The sequence below is a fragment of the Mustela nigripes genome, chromosome 2 (assembly GCF_022355385.1).
Source record: "Mustela nigripes isolate SB6536 chromosome 2, MUSNIG.SB6536, whole genome shotgun sequence".
Lineage (NCBI taxonomy): Eukaryota > Metazoa > Chordata > Mammalia > Carnivora > Mustelidae > Mustela > Mustela nigripes.
The window spans coordinates 15,942,746-15,962,766 of NC_081558.1; the positions used below are offsets into that span (position 1 = coordinate 15,942,746).

Below are 20,021 nucleotides of genomic sequence, written 5' to 3' on the forward strand. Positions count from 1 at the left end.
ATAACCAGCATTTCATGCTGGCTTCTTTGAGCTAACATTGTCTTTTATACTAAAAGCTTTTTTCTTGTTATAGAGTCATATTTACAAATAAATCAAGAAAGACATTCATTCATAATTTTTGTTTACATTATTATTCTGGAATATTTGTTTTTTGATAAATCAGAGCTCTGTTTCATATGGTCTTGAACTTTGGGGATATATATTTAGAAGATAAAGTATGATTCCAGTATCTTCCTTTCAAAACCAGATTGTTCAGAGGTAGCCCATGTAGCAAAGATATCAGAACCTTCAGCAGTATTATTTCTTTAAAGTGTGACGTAAATAACTTTTCTGGTCCTGTCGTGAAAATTTGCAACTTTTCTCCCTTCTTGTCTGTTAAAGGATGTTTTTGTTAATGATAGAGTTATTACACCTATGAGGCAGACCTTTTATTCTTTGCAAAAGTGCTTCATAAGTGCTCATTTAGTTCCCGCTGTCTGTGAGGCAGTTAGGATGAGCAGTCTCGTCCCCGGGCTTAATGAAGGGCTGCGACTGTGGGGTGTCCACATCAGGTGGGGCCTGGCAGTGGGGGGCAGTGAAAGAATTCACCCAAGACAGAACAAAAGAGAGAGAAGTTTATCGAGTACACCACAGGGAAGTGGCGGACAGGGTAGTGGAGGAGAGGCTTTTTGCTGCAAGGCAGGGGTGAGGATGGAGTGCGGGAGTGTGGGGATATCAACTGTGCCTGGTTGTGAGTAACTCAGTGGTTAGTAAGGCCCTTATGGCTATTTCGGACTGGGTCGTTTCATAAACCTATTGGCATTGCGTCTTTGCATTCAGCTTGATGGTCACTGTAAGCCCTTTGCCTTGGTCAGGTTCCAAGCCTCTTGCTTAAATGTGGCCCTTTATCTCTTACCCCCCCTCCCCGCCCCCAAGATCCATCCTCCAATCATATGACCCACCAATATACATCGGAAGGGTCTCATGACTGAGGGTTTACTAAACAGTAATAGACAACCTTTCCCAACAAGAGCTAGCCCCCTCAGGATCCTGGAAACCATGCTTCCAGAATTCTTTAGAGAGTTCTGTAAGTCTCACTATCCCTAAGCCCCTCCCCCTCCTCTTGACCCCAGTGCAGCTCTTTCTGCCCATGGGTCCTGTCCCCATGCTTTAATAAAACCACCTTTTTGCACCAAAGACATCTCAAAAATTCTTTCTGGGCAACCCTAACCATCATTTTCGACTTCCCATCTAAACAAGGCCCCCATGTGTTTGTTGACTGACCACGATCATGGGTGGTTGCTTTGGCGCTCACTGCTGGGCCTAGAACACGTCTTTGGGGGTCGACTTAACACTGAAGCAGCATTGGTAATGGACCGCTCTTTAGCAATGCTGTAATCATTATTTTAGAAGTAAGAGAACAGAGGATAGATTCCTTGTTATTCATTTGAATCTTGTGAAAAGATCTCCTGGAGTTTCTTCAGACATCAGAGGTGGGACAGGATGTTCCCATGTAGCTCCAGCCACGGGCACTCTTTCAGGTCCTAAGCCTGTTTCAGCCTCAAAGAATGCCATCGGGCATCTGTGCTGCCTGCCTCTCTAAGATAGGGGTGGCCCTCAGCAGGGGGCTTGTCACAATGGCTTCTGCTTGGGAGACAGCACTTTCTTTGAAAGCTTTTATAGATTATAAAGAAGTCTTGGTTTTGAGGTCTCTTTTTTTATTGAAATTTTTTTCCTGTTTGTAATTTTTTCTCTCTCCCCTGCCTCCCAGGCCCTAATGCTTGTGTAATGCTTCACACATGGTTAGCTTTCAGCACATTTATTGACTCATTCTTAGCGAGCGATTCACCCTGGTACATGACATCTGCAGACAAGGACTGGCATATTGGTTTGGTTTTCATGATTGAAGACTAGAGATAACTACCTTATGAGCTGATTGTCTGGAAGTTTGCTTTATTCGTTTTCATTGGTTTCAGGACCTCAAAAAAAAAAACCAAAACTCTATTGGAAGTATATTTGGGCAGACAGTAAACTCCAATTATTTCAAGTGTACAGTAGTATTACACATGTTGACGTATTTTTACACCCACAAAACCATCACCAGTACCAAGATGGTGAACACCTCTGGAAAGTTTCAGCAGCCCTGACCTTTTCCCCTCTGTGGAAGTTAACCCATAACTCTCGTGAGATCCAGCCTTTCCATCTCCAGGGAGTCACCTAGGAGAAATGAAGGGGTACATCTGCCTCAGACCTGTACAGGAATGTTCGCAGAACCTTCATTCATAATACCCCAAACCAGAAGCAGCTCAAATGTCCAGCAGCAAGTGAATGGATAAACAGATCCGCTGGAATACTATTGGGTGTTATAGAAAGGAATGAACTCTTGTATTTGGTTTGAGTTGAAGACTCCCATATATATATATATTTTTAAAGATTTTATTTATTTGACAGAGATTACAAGCAGGCAGAGAGGCAGGCAGAGAGGAGGGAGCAGGCTCCCCACTGAGCAGAGAGCCCAATGTGGGGCTTGATCCCAGGACCCTGAGATCATGACCTGAGCTGAAGGCAGAGGCTTAACGCACTGAGCCACCCAGGCACTCCAAGACTCCCATATTTAAAGCAAATTTGTCTTTGTTGTATTTTGCTTGACTTGTATTAAAACTGATGGATTTTCATTCTCTTAGCAACCCACCCCCCAGCCCCTTGAGGAAACTAGCCCCATATTAAAGAGTTAGTTATAGATGAACTATAAGAGGATGTAAGTTGCATTTGGATCCTTAAGAGTTGAGAGCTTGTCGTCAGGAATGTGCAGTACCGTCTGTTCCGCTGTGGGACTTGTTCCTGTAATCCCAGGTAGCGGAAATGCCATCTGTGTGTCGGAAACGGTGTCGGTGATGGTTGTGGGGATCTGTGTAAGATTTTTCACAGGCAGGGCCAGTGGAATAGCGGAAGTAGAATTTAAAAGGAAAGGAAAAAGCCCTCAGATTGGTTGCTGCACGGACAGAAGTTCTTTCAAAGGAGGCTTAAGACAGTAAATATTAGTGACTGGAAAATACAAACAAAACAAAACAGAAGACCCCACAGAAAGAAAACTGCTTCCTTCCTCAGACCTGGTCAGCTCCTGGAGGGGCGCAAGAGCCCCAGCTGGGCTGCATTGTTTTCACCGTCTTGTTTGTGTAGGGGGTTACTGTTGCCGCAAGCAGCCCTGGACCTTGGACCTTGAGCTCCCTGCTGTTCTGAGTTATCCATGTGTTCTCCAAGGAACCAAAAAGTGTGGTTTTTGTTGGACTCTGGTTACAGGGTTGCATCCGCTCCAAATAGTCTGTCCCAATCCTGATTTTTACCCCTCCTTTATTTCTTATTTTGCAGAATGAGTTTTCTTCTGCCCTCATTCTTTTTTTTTTTTTAATGGCATTCTAACAACAAAAACAAAATGCCCAAATGTTAAAGTAGTTTATTTTAAAAATTTTAATGATTTTATTTATTTATTTGATAGAACAACGGGTAGGGGGAGTGGCCGGCAGAGAGAGAGGCAGATGTAGGCTCCCCGCGGAGTAGAGAGACTGATACTGGGCTCGATCCCAGGCCCCCGGGATTGTGACCTGAGCCAAGGGCAGAGGCTTAACCCACTGAGCCACCCAGGCACCTTTATTTATTTATTTATTTACTTTAAGATTTTATTTATTTATTTATTTGACAGTGATCACAAGTAGGCAGAGAGGCAGGCAGAGAGAGAGGAAGGGAGGCAGGCTGTGCGGGGCTCTATCCCAGGACCCCTGCTGAGCAGAGAGCCTGATGCTGGGCTCCATTCCAGGACCCTGGGATCATGACCTGAGCTGAAGGCAGAGGCTTTAACCCACTGAGCCACCCAGGCGCCCCTAGGCACCTTTAAAATAGTTTACTTTAAACAATTTCCTGGAAATATTTTATTTGTATTTCTTAGTATTTTTAGCTAATACATCTTCCTTACTATGTGTCAGATGTTCTGAGCTCATTTCATCCTCACAACCATGTTGTTCGATTATCTGATATTATCCCTGTTTTATGAATAAGGGAACTGAAGAACAGAGAGGATGAGTAACTTGCCTGAGTTCACACAGCACAGGTAGCCTAGTTCTACAGACTGGGTTCCTGACTACTGTGCTACCTTCTGCACTGTGTTGAATGTAGTAAGTTAGAATTTCATATGATTTTCTTGTGTAAGTCAAACTGGTTTTACAGCAAACCTTGTGAGCTTAGTGCACCAGTGAAAACAGTTGCTGGGAATGTGTCAGGACAGCAAAAACATTTATTCAGTAGCTGGGAAATCAGTTTGATGTCAGATTTAAGCAATGCAGAAACTGTTACGATAATTAGGTTTTTTTGTTTTGTTTTGTTTTTTAAAGAAGCCTGAATTTCATCTGCTGTGGTTATTTATGGTTTTTAATTTCTTCTTAGGCACGTCACACCTGAAAAATTTTATGTGGAAGCCTGTGATGATGGAGCAGACGACGTACTTGTCATTGACCGTGTGTCCACGGAAGTTACCCTGTCAGGTAGCTCTCAGCAGTGGGGGGATGGGGCGGGGGCAGGAGCAGCCCAGAGAGACTCTGTAATAATTCAAGTAAACGGATCGGGGGTGTCTCCATGTGTGGCTCTGAGCCTTATCTTATAAATTTGAATTCCTGCTGCCTCATTTGATTTTTATGCCTTTTGTTTTATGCTTCCTCCCTTGTTCTAAAAAGGAGGAATGATCTCGAAAGTTTTACTGTCCGTAAGGATTTAAAAACATAATTATTTCTTTTTTACTTCCCTTATCTGTACTTTAACAGGATCGGTTTGTTGAGGTCAGTTCCTTTCTAGCTGTGAGACTTAAGGTATTGGAGGGCGAGAAAGTTGTTTGAGCAATAAGTGTGCGGAATTTTAACAGCTGCTTTAGGTTTTGAAAATATTCATGACTGAGTATAATTTAATAAATGAAAAAAATGTGTATATGTATGTATCATTGACTAAAACTTGTATTGTAGGCAAGTAATGTTCCTAAGCTTTATCTGTCTATATCTTGTCTGTCTTTCCAGTTATATTTCGGTTTTGCTTCTCTAGTGTGTGAAAAGCAATTTTTCCCCCCAAATAAACGATATACTGATTAAAAGTGAAACAGTTTTGGTGATAAATTAGTGTACCACGTGCTACAACATTTAGAATTTCATATTTCATGTGTTTAAATATTCACCTCTAGAAAGAGTTTTCTTTTTCTTTTTTTTAAGATTTTATTTATTCATTTGACAGAGAGAGAGAGCAACCACAAGCAGGGGAAGCAACAGAGGGAGAGGAGGAAGCAGGCTCTCCACCAAGCAGGGAGCCCAATGTGGGGCTCAATCCCAGGACCCCAGGATCATGACCTGAACCTAAGACAGATACTTAACCGACTGAGCCACCCAGGCGCCCCTCTGTCTTTTTTTTAAGTACAGTTTTTGAGTAACCACAGAGTAGGAATTCAGTCAGTATAAATATCCTTTGAATAGATAAAGTAAAATATGAAAATACTTTGAATAGAATAGTAATGTATAAGAAGGGGATGGCTCTAAATTTCTATTTTCTTAGTTATCTGGTTATTCTGTTAAGTACTATATATAGTTTTCCTTTGACCAGATGGAATTAGTGGTCTGGTTTAGTTTGATAATTTGGCATTTCCCATGTCTGTTGGTTGGTGGCTGCTTTCTCAAGAGAGCTGATTGGTTTTTACCAATGTTAGGGCCCTTCTAAAGTGTAGTAACGCTGCTTCTTTAGACTGTGTTGCTACAACCTGGTGTCCTATAAAAGCTTTAGCACGGATGTGCTTTCAATTATTTTTGACCTTTCAGTGACATTTATTTGTAGGTAGAAATTGCAGATCCATTAGACGGGACAGTGCTAAAGGTCACCAATAATTTGGATGTAAAAAGGACACCAAGTAGTCATCAGTAAACACTTGAAGAAATACATTGACCCAAAGCCAGTGGTGATGAGGGGCTGACTCATGCACAGTACTCAAGTTGCTCTGCAACTTTTTTCTTTTTCTTTTTTTTTTTAGCCGTTGGGAATGCAGATCATTGCTCCGGAAAGAGGGATTCTTTTTTTTTTCCCTTCTATGAACTAACATGTATTCTTAGGAATTATCAGTTTTATTGTTATTATACTCCAGTTAATGTAACTTAGAACTGCATCCATAAATAGTACATTCAGGTTTATCAGATGATCTTGGTATATTCAGGATTTTCTCTAAGCTTTTCACCACACTGGCATTCCCATATTCATCATGTTTGTTAATTGTAGCATAGCGTTGCTAAGTAAATTGAATCACCGAGAGGAACAGAAGTGAACTTCAGACCTTATTCGGAATTACTTTATGCTGAGTAACAGGACTGCCTTTAAGAAATAGGACTTGGATTGACAGCAGTGTTTCAGAATGAGTTCTAGGATAGTAATGAAACTGTGGAATGAGTTCAAGGATAGTAATGAAACTGTGAAAGAAAAATTGTATAGCCACATGAATCGGGGAACCGTGAATGAAACCAGGGAGCAGCTTTGTTCCCCTGTAGGCCTCCTCAGAGACCCAGGCCTTATATGACCCTGAGAGAGGGAAGAGAGGTGACGTGCGTGTCTACAGCAAAATCAGCGCATTTGATGGGGACCCTTACCTTCCCCGCTCTGGGACATTATTCCCTAGAGTTCTATAAATGTGTTTTGTGAAACACGTTGACTTAAAGTTTAACGATTATGAAATGAACTGTATAATCAAAGATACTTTTTTGTTATGAAGGGCATTATTGGTAAAGTCACGGTTAATGGTGGTGGCTCCCTGCACACCTGCATTTCCTTCCTCCTCTGTCCCTTTGGTCTTGCTTCCGTTTCCCGTATTTGTAGAGGTGGATGGGCAAGTCTCTATTTGCGTTCCATTAGTTGCATGTTGGTGTTAAATTCATGCCTTCTTCCTCATTAACTTTCTAGTTCCCTTAAATGAACATGGACTTAGTTTCTGGCAAGAGGTTGAATAAATTTGGTTAAAAAATGATCATAGAGGGGCGCCTGGGTGGCTCAGTGGGTTAAACCCTCGGCCTTTGGCTCAGGCTGTGATCCCAGGGTCCTGGGATCGAGCCCTACATCGGGCTCTCTGCTCAGTGGGGAGCCTGCTTCCCTTCCTCTCTCTCTGCCTGCCTCTCTGCCTACTTGTGATCTCTGTCTGTCAGATAGATAAATAAAATCTTTTTAAAAGAAATGACTATAGAAATACCTCATGATTTACTTGCTGAGGATTCAGAAGCATGTTACTTTGGACACCTTATTCTAGATAGGCAGTGGCTTTTATACATCACATGGACATCTTTATTTTATATTTTGCCAAAATGGAGGTCTACGACTCATGAAGGACTATTGCTTTCTTAGAATAAATCATGCATACTAATTTTCATGTAACTACAGAAGTCAAACTACATCTCTTTTTATATCGGTGAGCTGCTTCTATGTGATTTTTTTCTTTTCCTTTTTTTTTTCTCATTTAAAGTCAAGAAAGATGTTCCTCCTTCAGCTGTTACAAGACCAATATTCGGTATACTGGGTACAATCCGTCTGGTGGCAGGTAAGAAAAAATAAGCCAAGATGGGCAAAGAAGTTAATTAAATTGACACAGTATAAGATGAAGGCATACTTCCTATCGTGCTCAAGGCAGTAAATCTGTAGGCTAGATATTTGTCATTAATTTCTAAAAGTGACATACTCCAGATGACAAGTGGTAAAATCGATCAGCCTGAAGGTTCTGTTGAAAAAAGTTTCGTTTTTGATTTTATTTCAACTGAAGTTGAAATCCCTAGTCAACTAGACATTTTTCATAAATTCTAAGAGTGTTTAAGTAAGTAAACATTTTAATGCACTGATGAACCAGAGTATCCTCTACAGTTAGCCCCATATGGAGGTTGGATATGACCTAGTGTGGGTTAGAGAATGCTACCTGGTTCTGAGTTATTAAGAAGGAGATTTTGTTTACCTAAATTTCATTTCATTGAACTTAAAAAAAAATTCCTGTACTACCAGGCAGTGTGCTAGATGCTAAGTTATAGAAGATGCCAGGCCCTTTTTTTTTTTCCCCTGCAGTTTACAGTCTAGTGAGAGATGTTTTTAGGTAGTAAATCATTGTAGTATGATGTGACAAGTTCCAGGAGAGAGGTGTTCACAGGAAGACTTCCTGGAAGGACACTTGTGCGAAGAGCCTTGAATGGAGCTTAAGAATTAAGTTAGTGGTAAAGGCTTACCCTATTTTATTTGTGGGAGGAAGCAGTGGTCAGGATCATTTTTAGGGTATTATTCCTGGTGCTGTGATGCCTTATTAATTCTGGACTGTTCATCTTCGTGATCCTGCAAGGACCAGATAGTGATATCACCCCAGCACATTTCTCTGCCATTTATAATGACACAGAGGCCATAGGGGTGGTGTAGACAGGACATTAACCCCTCTCCGGGAGTGGTCAGATCTCATGACACATGATGCTTTAAGCTACACGCTAGGAAACGCATTAGCAGAGGCCTATATGCCAGAGAGGGAAAGAAGCGTTTTCTGACTTTACTCTCCCATCTGGTAAGATCACTGCTTTTACTTTTATTTTTTTGAGAAAAGATTTGAGTTTTCAGTAGGATCTCTTCTAAATAATGCCCTGTTCTTTCTATTCACAAATCCTAAGATTTCCTTTAAAAAAAAAAAAAAAAAAAGTCATAGGCCTTTCATCTGTGCGGCCCTGTGCGGTCTGACTGTTGGCCTCTTAACTGTGTAGAGTGCCACTATTGGCCTTCGAGTCGCCTCCTTTCTAGTCATGTTGTGTGTGTTTTTTGCAGGTAACTATCTAATCGTTATTACCAAAAAGACAAAAATAGGGGAATTTTTCAATCATGTCATCTGGAAAGCAACAGATTTTGACATCCTTTCTTATAAGAAGACGATGTTGCACTTAACTGATATTCAGGTAAGAACCGAAATCACTTGCTCGTTGCAAAAGCTGACGTCGTCAAGACGCTGGGGGCAGTGGGACAAGGAACACCGGATGGATTTCTTTTAAGCCCAAGGATTTCAACAGTCCAACAAGCAGGGTTCCTCTACACACATACTTTCTAAAAGTCCTTTCTGTATCTTACTGTTGTTGGTTTGTTTGTTTTTAAAAACTGACTCAGATTCTTGAGTTTTGAAATTTCATATGTAGAGAAAAGGACAAACAGAAAAAGCGCCTATAGCCAGCAACCAGAATTAACCTCATATCCTTTTCGCACAGAAAGAAAATGTGAGATGCCTTTGAAGTTCTGCTGACCCCCTCTCATTCCCACCTTGTCCAGAGAAAGAATTTTCTTTGCGTTTGCTGCATGGGGACAGCAGCGTGTGTGTGGATGTCCCAGCGGCACCCCTTTAGCACGAATCGTGTATGTGCGTCTTTCAGTTAGTTACCTTACTTCAGGTGTTAAGGAATGCAGTCCCCCAACAAAGCGGTTTAAATTTCAGTTACCATGGTACGTGACATCAAGCACTGGCGCAGCAAGCTGGAATGCAAAGGAACAAAAAAGCAGCAGCTCTAGGAGGGAAGTTGGGGTTGAACCTGGGTTGGGTAGAGAAGCCGTGGCTGACCCTGGGAATGCCTGTGCTTGCCCTTCACGAGGCTCTCGGTCTGCAGCCCGGGGTCTTAGTGAAGGTGAACTTCTCAACATTCGTAATGACGTGGTTGTGATGAGAGACTTGAAGATGTCCCAGAGGAAGTGATGCCTGCGATAGACTTCCCAGGAAGGGGACTCTTCGGGCTATTCCATGACCTGGAGAGTGCCAAGGATGAGGTGTCAGGGTAAGAGAAGACAATTAGGGGCACCTGGGTACCTCTGTGAGCAGCCGAACTCTTGGTTTTGGCTCAGGTTATGATCTCAGGGTCCTGGGATTGGGCCCAGCACTGGGCTCCGTGCTCAGCAGAGAGCCCTCTTTCTTTCTCTCTCTCTTCTTCTCTCTCTTTCTCTCTTAAATAAATAAATACATCTTTAAAAGAAAAAAGAAAAGAAAGGTGTATGACAGGGTATAGAAAAGATACTCCACAGATCAATATGTTCACCCCTATAACACATGGTGTTTAAGGCAATAAAAATGGTTGTATTTATTTAATAGCTCAGTAATATTTATCTGAACCGTTTTTTCTTGATTGCTGTACTTGCTTGTCAGCTGTGCAACTTATTTTAACATTGCCCACTGCATGTGCTTTGCTGGTACCTTTTGTTCTTTAAAAAAAAAAAAAAAAAAAATATATATATATATATGTATATATACTAAAAAAATATATGTATATATATCAGACATTATATATTATCTGAGCCTGAATTAAAAATTTTGTAATATATAGATTTGTAACAGGTAAATTAACATGTTAATCATTAAACATTACCAGACATTATCAATTATTTCTTAAAGTAAGGATAAAAATAAATGTCCCAGTATTCAGCTAAAGTGATTATCAGAAAATAAAACTAAGTATTATTTTACTGGACTTTTTTCTTTAATCCTTGCATTTTATTTCATTTTATTTATTTATTGGACAGCGAGAGGGAACACAAGCGGGGGAGTGGGAGAGGAAGAAGCAGGCTTCCCGCTGAGCAGGGAGCCTGATGTGGGGCTTGATCCCAGGATCCTAAGATCATGACCTGAGCCAAAGGCGGAGGCTTAATGACTGAGCCACCCAGGCGCCCCTAATCTTTGCATTTAAAAAAAAAAGAATTTAATTCCCATCTAGCCCAGTAAAATTTCTTAGGAATGGGGATCATATTACTCCCTTGTTATTTACTCGCTGTGTTATTGGGCCTCTCATGACTTTATATTTTTCACTTGTCAGATGAGAGTAATTACACTAAACTGCAGGGTTTGTTGTGAGGATGAAAGAGAGTCTCTAAAGGGTCAGACATGTGGAAGGTCATCACCTAAGGCTGTGATGTTCTGTTAAAGTAACTTCTGCCCATTAGAAGTTAAAGTTAAGTTTTGCCCCTAAAGGGCAGGGGATGCAGCCCATCAGTTAATATAATAATACCCACATGCTGTCCACTGAACCTCCTCGGTGGGCAGGAGCTGGCCTAGGTTCTGGGGAGATGGTGAGCGTTCTCCTGTCTCACCTGTGCCAGTGGCATTTAACAGGGCCGGTGGGCTCACAGATGAGGACAGAGTCCGTTTCGAGTCTGAGACACACTGATGTTTTCTTCCCCTTTGTTAACAGTTACAAGATAATAAAACTTTCCTAGCCATGATAAACCACGTCCTGAATGTGGATGGGTTTTACTTCTCAACGACGTACGATTTGACCCATACTTTGCAGCGGCTGTCTAACACTAGTCCGGAATTCCAAGAAATGAGTCTTTTGGAAAGGGTAAGCTTCATCTTTATTTTTCCTTATTTTGCTTTTCTTTTCTTTTTTTCTTTTTTTTTTTTTAAGGGATATAGCTCTATGTCATCCATAAAAATATTTACCGCTTTTTCGCAATCCTGGCTATGTCAGACTCACGTGTGGGGTTGAAAACACACTGTGTTTTCAGTACCCATCACAATTGCAAATTCAGGATCCCAGAATCGGTCTGTGTGGCCCAGACAGGACTGAGAACCAGTGGTACAAGAATTGAGAAGTAGAGGCTCAACAGACATGCCGGTAGTTTCCTGAGTTACTAGTGTTAACAACATATTTGTCCTTATAAAATTAACATGCCTCTAGGTGATATTCTTTCTGCAGTGGTTTTTATAACTAGAAAAGTAAGAATTTACTAATATAAGAACTTGAAAAATAGTGATTTAAGGTGGGTTTTTTGGTTGTTATTTTGCCCTGCCCGCCTTCTTTTTAAATATGAGCGTATCTTTAAAACTAGGTCCTCAAATGGTATTATCCTAAAGTCCCTGCTGTTCAGGAACCTGGATGATTGCTGCCTGGATATTTTAGTAACAGACTTTAGATGTGTTTAGGGGTCAGACCGAATTGTAAAGGTTGCTGTCTGTTACTTGTTAGGCTGGCCCCTATGAAATTGCCAGTCACTGACCATTTTCGACCAGTAAAAATGATAATTTCATATGGTCCACCCCAAATCAATATTTTTGTTGACTGGCTCTTTTAAGATTTTGTACTCTAATCTAGGAAAATTATATGTAGGCTTGGACGTAAATTTAGATGTAAGCTAAGCAATCAAGCAATTTGTCTTTTAACTGCAGAGACGGTTGCTTTTAAAAGCAGTTGCTATGCTGTGTTCTCCATTTGTTTACGAGACGTCTCTCAGATGCCTGCTGTGTACCAGTCGCTACACTAGCCAGTGGGGACACGGAACAGAAAGGGTGGTCCCTTGTGGGAGCCTGTGGCCTCCTGGGGAAGCAGAAGTCTGGGCAGTCACAGAATAAGGGACCATCGCTGCGATGAGGCCTATGCCAAAATGGAGTGGGATCCCAAGGGAAACTTGGGTCTCACTCGGTCTGGGGGGAGCTGGGGATGACTTTACAAAGGAGGGTGATTGTGAATGGAGACCGAAGGCTGTTCTGAATGGGCCATCGTGGTTAGGGGGCAGTGGGAGAGGGAGGGTTCCAGGGGGAGGCGGTGGCAGTGCGATGCAAAACTGAGACAGGCGTCCTGCACGCTGGGAAGGGAATTTGTCAGCTTCTCAAGAGTCAGAGTTCATGTAGGAAGGTGACAGATGAACCATACATATCTTAGACATTTTGTCCGACTAAAAACATAAAATTCGACACCAACTGGTCGATTTTTTGGTTAAGGACTAATTGTAAGCTTTTCTTTGTTTTGGCTTCCTTGATCTCTGTGGAAAGTACATCCCTTTCACTTCTCCAGTTTGAACCGGTAGAGGTTTGGACACCCACAGAGCGGTCTGTTGGCAGAATCCTGTAGATTCTGACCGTTTCTCGGACCTTCCAGAGCTGTCCCTCCTCCTGCGGCTCCAACAGCTGTATTGATTCAGCAGCTTGCCTTTAATTGCTTTAAGTTCTGTTATCATTCAGCTCTCCAAAAAAAAGTCGTTTGTTTTTAAGTCCTGTCTCACTGATGTGTACGACCCTGAGCTTGGTTATGTCGTGATGGCTACCAAGTGCAGCTGGCGGCCTGCGATGGCGAGCGCACACCTGAGCGGCGAAGTGGGCCGCGAGCCCGGTTGTGGCCTCTCCTGGGACTTGGGGGGGGGGGGTGGCAGAGTGGCAGTCTATAGGTGTGTTTTGTAAAGAGAACAGAGAGTTGGTCAACCTCCCGTGTTGTTGAGAGAACTTCTCCTGTATTTATAGTGTGAAAGAGCGGCCAGGGATACCAGCAGGTGGTTCCTGGAGGCGCTGCCAGACGCCAGCGAGGGTTAGGCCCTGTTAGAGGGCTGTTCTGTAGGTGACAGCGAGCCCGTGAAGACTCACCAGCAGGGGGCGCCTGGGTGGCTCAGTGGGTTAAAGCCTCTGCCTTCAGCTCAGGTCATGATCCCAGGGTCCTGGGATTGAGCCCCGCATCGGGGCTCTCTGCTCAGCAGGGAGCCTGCTTCCTCCTCTCTCTCTGCCTGCCTCTCTGCCTACTTGTGATCTTTGTCTGTGAAATAAAATGAGTAAAAATTAAAAAAAAAAAAAAAAAAAGACTCCCCAGCAGACAGGAGACGGGTCGTGTTGGAGAGCTTCTGCCGGCAGCATGTGGAGGGGTGGGTGGGAGGGGCGAGGCCGAGACAGGAGTGGGGGAGGAGGGGCAGCTGCCCACAGTAGTTAGGGCAGATCAAGTGCTAGCCAGGCCTATGGGAGCAGGGATGTAGGAGAGGGGGCGGATTTGGAAAGAGATGTAGGACTTGGCAGTTGACTACAGATAAGAGAAAGACCGACCCCAGAGGACTCCTAGGTTTCTGCCTGAGCCAGTGGGACAGGACACCCCGAGGAGGGGTGGGTTTGAGGGGAAGACCTGCCTGTAGCCGCCAGGTAGAGACTCTGATTGTGAAGTTTTCGTTTTGTAGAAACTCAGGTTGGCAGATGCTACTTGATTAATTTTATATCTTCCTTCTCAGGCAGATCAGCGGTTTGTGTGGAATGGTCATCTTCTAAGAGAACTTTCTGCCCAGCCAGAGGTAATGGACCCTAATAAAACCTGCTTATCTGTTTCAGTCCAAGTTCTAATTGGCTACACATGTAAAATGGCTGCCTAATCACCAGGGATTTTGGTTATAACTCAGTTTATAACTTAGGAGCTTTGATAGGTCTGCCTCCTCGCATTGTTCTGGTTTGAAGAAGCCCAATGATTTTAAGCTGATCTCCCATAGAAGCCTTAAAAAGAAGAAATTCTTACATAAAAGAACATTGCTTTCTGTGAGTAAGAGAGAAGGGGTCCTGGTGGGTCAGTAGTGGAGAAATGAGGGGCCCCACGAGGTCCCTGGGCAAATGCGGAACTCTGCATTTGTCTTCAGTCACCCGAGAGAGACATGCACGGATGCCATCTTCCTCTGTCCTTCGTTGGTACAGATGAGGGGGAACGGGAGGCCCAGCCAGGAAGTATAACACACCACACCTAGGTTCATAGATTTGCCTAGTGTCTTTATTTCTTTTCTTTTATTTTGCTTCTTTTGGAAAAGTAGTTTGAGTTGTAAACCTTAGCACGGGTATCTCTTTTCCCCAGAGCAGTGAAGGTGCTATAGGCAAAGACTGACAGGGAGGGAGGTAGAGGTCTGGCGGCTTCATGCAGTTTGATTAGTGTTCCAGAACCTGCACACTTCAGTCTAAATGATTGTATCACATGCTCAAATCGTGTTTTAATTGGAAAGACAAGAGTATGTGAGAGACGTTTTTAAAGAAGTTACCCATGAGTTTCATACCTTATTTGTATATTATCTCCATAACACCGGCATATTGTTACATAGTGTAAGTATGTTTCATGCAGTGATTCTTTTCATTCGAAGAGCACGTGTTCTCCTCAGCGTCCTGTCTCTCTTCATTTCAGGTCCATCGGTTCGCGCTTCCAGTGTTGCACGGCTGTATCCTCTCCAGTTGTCTACCTGTCCTCACTTCTGTATTAGTACGAGGCCGATTTAGGAACAATCCCATTCGGATGAGGAGAGTGTTTTAGAATGAACAGAAATTGCTCTTGATAACAAAATCAAACCCATTACCTTAAAATTTTAGAATATTGGTTATAAATGATACCCCCTTCCATTTTTTAAATGAACTTTTTTTTTTCAAGATGTTATTTATTTGACAGAGAGAGAGATCACAACTAGGCAGAGAGACAGGCAGAGAGAGATGGGGAGAAGCAGGCTCCCTGCTGAGCAGAAAGCCTGATGCGGAGCTTGATCCCAGCCGAAGGTCCCATGACCCGAGCTGAACACAGAGGCTTAACCCACTGAGCCACTCAGGTGCCCCTTTATTTACCTTTAATCTAATGCTTTAATAAGTTTCTGGGTCACACAGTTTCAGTGTTTGAAGTACATACAGACAGCTGGGCAGGAACAGCAACCTCGAGGCAGGGCCATACCTAGGCGACGACTATGGATGGACAGGAGGGATCCAGCTCAGGGAAGGAGCCAGGTCTGGGGCATCCAGGGTCCTGCAGGCTCTGTGTGAGCTGTAATGGTGATCCGAGTGGACATCGGCATGATAGGACAGGCTCACTGTGACAGCGGTGTGGAGAGCGGGCCAGAGGCGAGCGTGGGAGGGTACCAGGCTAGCTAGAGGCAGTTGCTGTAGTGCAGGCCTGGGGCCAGGATGGTAGCAGGGATGGTGGTGGAAATGATCAGGCTCTAGATCTGTCTTGAAGGTAGAGCTTACAGAATTTTCTGAAAAATTGTACATGGGCTATGGAAGAAGAGGGTTTAGTACGAATCTAAGGTTTCTGGCCAGAGTACGTGTAAGGAAGCCGGCCAGCCAGCCATCGATGTGTGGAAGCGTCTGGAGGTGGGGGTGAGACCAGAGTACCCAGAGTTCCATCGGGACACGCTGACCTTGAGATGCTCTAGCTTCCAAGTCGAGATGTCACAGAAGAAGGTGGAGTAATGGGGCGGGAGTTTACAAGGGAAGGTCACGGTGCAGACATAAATTTGAGAGTCGTCTGGGCACAGATGGCGTTAAAGCCATGAGGCTGATGAGTTCATCAGAGGAAGGAAAGCATCTAGAGAAAAGCAAAGGCCTGGAGAAAGAAGATGGCCTGAGGGAGTTCTAGATGGTAAAGAATTGCTGAAGCCACACACTGCAGACCTCAGTGAGGACGGGGGTGGTGGAGGTTGGGGAGTGCTGGCGCGAGTGAGCTGGAAGGACAGGAGAAATGAGGGTGACCCAGCGAAGGGCAGCGAGGAAGAGGGGAGCCACCCAGGTGAGCGAAGCAAACGGAGACTGCAGGCTCGGGATAATCAGCTGATCGGGTGCTGGCTGGTTCAGTGTGAACATTCGAGAGGGAGATTATGTACGTGCTCCCCTGACTTGCCTCCCCAAATGGCGGATATGACAGATGAGAAGGTTTCGCAGAAGGGGAGAGCACAGTCACGTGCTGGAGTGATGTCCTCGTGGTGTGTGACAGGTGCACAGGTCCTCCAGCACCGGGAAGGGAAGCGGACAGGTGGATGTGGACGCCAGTTGGTAGAGAGCTGTGGCGGGAGAACAGGGGGATGGCTTTTATTTCCGCAGAGGACCAGGAAACTGTGTCAGCTGGGTGAGTGGGAGGAGGGAGGAGTGTTGGAGGCTGAGAAGGTATGGCAGGGGCATCCAAGTGGGAGTGTGTGGCCCTGGGCGGAGCTCACTGATCCAGACCGGAGGTGTTTCTGTTCTGTCATGGTGCTGGGCTGCTCTGTGGTTTTTATTTTCTTCTTGTTCCTTCCATGCTTTCTGGATTCTTTAAAGCGTGTATGTATTTCTCTTGTAATCTAAGGAAATGATTCATAAAGCAGTCACTCACCTTCTGTGCTATCCTTAGTTCTCTAAGGGCAGGCTCATACCTTACTCATCTTTGTGCCCTGACCCAAAATCGGTAGTGGGTAAATGAATGAATAAATACAGCCTTAGATTCTTCTCTAGTGCTGTGGGTTTTAAAGAAAAGTGAATTGGGAGTTCAGGATGAGTCATCGTTAAGTCTGATGGTCCCAGGTCAAGGAGAAGGGTGACTCATTGGAAATTCACATTGCTGGTGTCCGTCAGGACCATCACTTTGAAGAACGATTTGGCATTCTCTTGTGAATTTACCAGAACTTCCCCTTGCATACCCAATATGTCCATATGATGGGTGTTTGCAAGAGTGTTCATAGCACCACTGTTGGATGGAACCAGCACCACGAGTTCCCTCCGAGGAGAGTGAGGGCTCTCGTGGTGTGGTGCTTGCACATGGCACACGGCACCGGGGAGGAGTGGCCTACTGGCTCGTGCTCGCCAAGCATGAATCTTAGGAACTTACTGGTGGAAATAGACAAGGGCTGAAGTTGGTCAGGAACATGGTGCTGTTTTTATAAACTCAAGTCTAAGCAAGCCACGTGTTTTTAAGTCATGGTTGCCTGTGGTGAAATTAAAAAGGCAGGAGTATGGTCTCTTGAGAATAGTTGCTGCTTCTGGGCAAGAAGGCACTTGGACAGGATGTAGAAGTTAACAGATCAGCATTTTGGTACTGTTCTGAAGTTGAAGGGGGTGGGTCATAGATACTTAATTTACTGTGCTGTTATGCTCTATAATGGATGATTCCAGTTGTGTTAAGAAAAAGTGTTACAGGGCGCCTGGGTGGCTCAGTGGGTTAAGCCGCTGCCTTCGGCTCAGGTCATGATCTCAGGGTCCTGGGATCGAGTCCCGCATCGGGCACTCTGCTCAGCAGGGAGCCTGCTTCCCTCTCTCTCTCTGCCTGCCTCTCTGCCTACTTGTGATTTCTCTCTGTCAAATAAATAAATAAAATCTTTAAAAAAAAAAAAAAAAAAAAGAAAAAGTGTTACATGTAAAAGATAAGATGAGGGCAAACCCAAACAAATGAGAAAGCAGGAAAGGTAAGGCCTTCGAGACCGTGAAAGAAAAGTGTCTTTCCCCTTACATCATCAAGGGGTAAAGATGAAAAGTCAGAGTAATTCTTAGAAGAGTTTGGCATTTCCTAATAAAATCAGATGATGAATCTGCTCCATGACCTAGAGTCCTAGCTCCTTAGAGCCCCTTCCCCAGAATGTTTGTTTGCAGCACTTTTCTGCTAGCAGAAACTGGAGACAACCTGGACAGTCGGCTGGCCAGACTAGCGTAGCCCGTCTTCACCCAGTGGAATAGAATCCAGCCCCAGCAGTAAGGGAGCCCTAGGCACGTGTTGCTGAGCAAGGGCAAGCCAAAAACATACACAGTATGATCCCTTTTAGGTAAAAAAAAGTAAACTGTCCAGTCTAGCCAGCAGATTGCTCAGCGGCAGAACTAGAAGGACCAGCGAGGGAGTGGTGAACCGAGTGGCTAGCGGTCTGCCCGTGGACTGGATACGGAGAGGTACCCACGCTCGGTGTTTCAGAGCTGCCGGGGGTGTGTGGGGTGGATGCCTGAGCGGGTTCCGTGATGTTTGTTATGATCAGACAATATTTAATGGAAACACGTCATTTTAACCAATTCTGAGTATATAGTTTAGTAAGAGGCATTGCCTTCCTAATGAAGCCATCTCTCTCCCCACAATGGGAAGCAGTAGTTCCCTAGATATGGCTCTTTTTGCAAATATTTAGATACATTGTGTATTATTTTCTATTATACTTCCTAATAACATAGTTTTAAGAGACCTGTCATCTCCAGAGGCTTTCTGCAGCCCTTCATTCTGGCACAGAGCTAGAGAGGCGGGGCCCTGAGGGTTTGCCTTGTGCGTTGCTGAGTGGTAGCAAGCAGGTGGACAGCGGGTACCCTTTACCAGTTGCTAGGGAGGTAGTTTTAGATTAAGAAAAGCTTTGGGGGGAGATACTGTTTTTTTCTTACTCGGTTTCGCTTTTCCTGTTTCAAGGAAAAGGTAGAGTCAGAATTTGTTTCTGGATAATCCTTAAATCACAGTTGGATCTGTAAATCTTCATATGTATACCAACTGTTATCACTGATTTGTATTTGTAGTTATACATATATTTCTGTGGTTTCTTTAATTGCAGTAGCCTAGCACCCTGCCCTTTTCCATTTCTTATTTGAAGGCAGAACTACTTTATGTTTTTCATTCTAAGCAGGGTCTTTTGGTGTTGTAGATAATTTACTTTTAGAAAGTGGTTGAGGATAGCAGGGAAAAGAAATCATATTTTCAAAATACAAACAATATAATCAACCCCTTGAACATACTGTCTATATATCATTATAGGACTACTGACTTGACCAGACTTCACAGTTGAATATTACAGTAGTAAAGGCTTGTGAACATTCCTGAAGAACCCAAAAAGATTGTACATTCTTGGTTCATTTTTCTCTTAAAGACAATGTTGTTCTTTCCAGGGTAAATAGGTTCAGATGTCCTCTGGAAACAATACCTATGATTTCTATAAATGTTAATATTTTTCTTAACCTAGCTAAGTTATTACTATGCACTCGTGTTCTATTAATGGAAAATACTTTGACTGGATTCTCATCTCAAGGAGGAGTTGTTTCAGAGCCGGTGTGCGCTATTACGTAAGAGGTGAGATTGATATTGTGAGTGTGATTCAGTACTGGGTTTTATCTGTAACTAATTAATGTTTTGTCATACGGTGACATGACTATAACCTTTTGTATTTCATTTGTTCCCATTATCATTTGATAGCCTCACTAAGTATTATCTCCTGCTTCATTATAATAATTAGGTAGGTTTTCTGTGCTTGACTGCAGCTACTGTAGTTAGTATGGCAAATGTTAATGAGACCCATAGGTTGCTTCTTATTGCTTTAAGAGGAATTACTCATGTGGTTCGCTGGATGTCTGAAAGCTAGTTGAACTCAGTGTAGTTTCAGCAGCCTAAACTCACACCAGAAAGTATTTTCTTTTATTACTCTTGGTTTCTTTGTATGCATAAAGCTAGACATTTGACTTTATGCCTTCAACTGTAAAGATTGACGTTTCGAGCATTTATTCCCTAGGATTTGTACTAGCAGCACGC

The 20,021-nt window shown here is 43.5% G+C and overlaps 1 protein-coding gene across 2 annotated transcripts in view; it reads left to right on the forward strand.

The window, feature by feature from the left end:
* SACM1L (SAC1 like phosphatidylinositide phosphatase) overlaps positions 1 to 20,021 on the forward strand; it is a 60,613-nt gene that overhangs the window by 14,161 nt on the left and 26,431 nt on the right. The window contains exons 2-8 of one of the 2 annotated variants that reach the window (XM_059389552.1): positions 4,417 to 4,514; positions 7,502 to 7,576; positions 8,824 to 8,951; positions 11,217 to 11,366; positions 14,008 to 14,067; positions 14,934 to 14,967; positions 19,464 to 19,565. In XM_059389552.1, coding sequence (XP_059245535.1) covers positions 4,417 to 4,514; positions 7,502 to 7,576; positions 8,824 to 8,951; positions 11,217 to 11,366; positions 14,008 to 14,067; positions 14,934 to 14,967; positions 19,464 to 19,565 — 647 coding nt within the window. Of the gene's footprint in view, positions 1 to 4,416; positions 4,515 to 7,501; positions 7,577 to 8,823; positions 8,952 to 11,216; positions 11,367 to 14,007; positions 14,068 to 14,933; positions 14,968 to 19,463; positions 19,566 to 20,021 lie in introns of those variants that run through there. The other variant, XM_059389553.1, reaches the window with a different exon arrangement.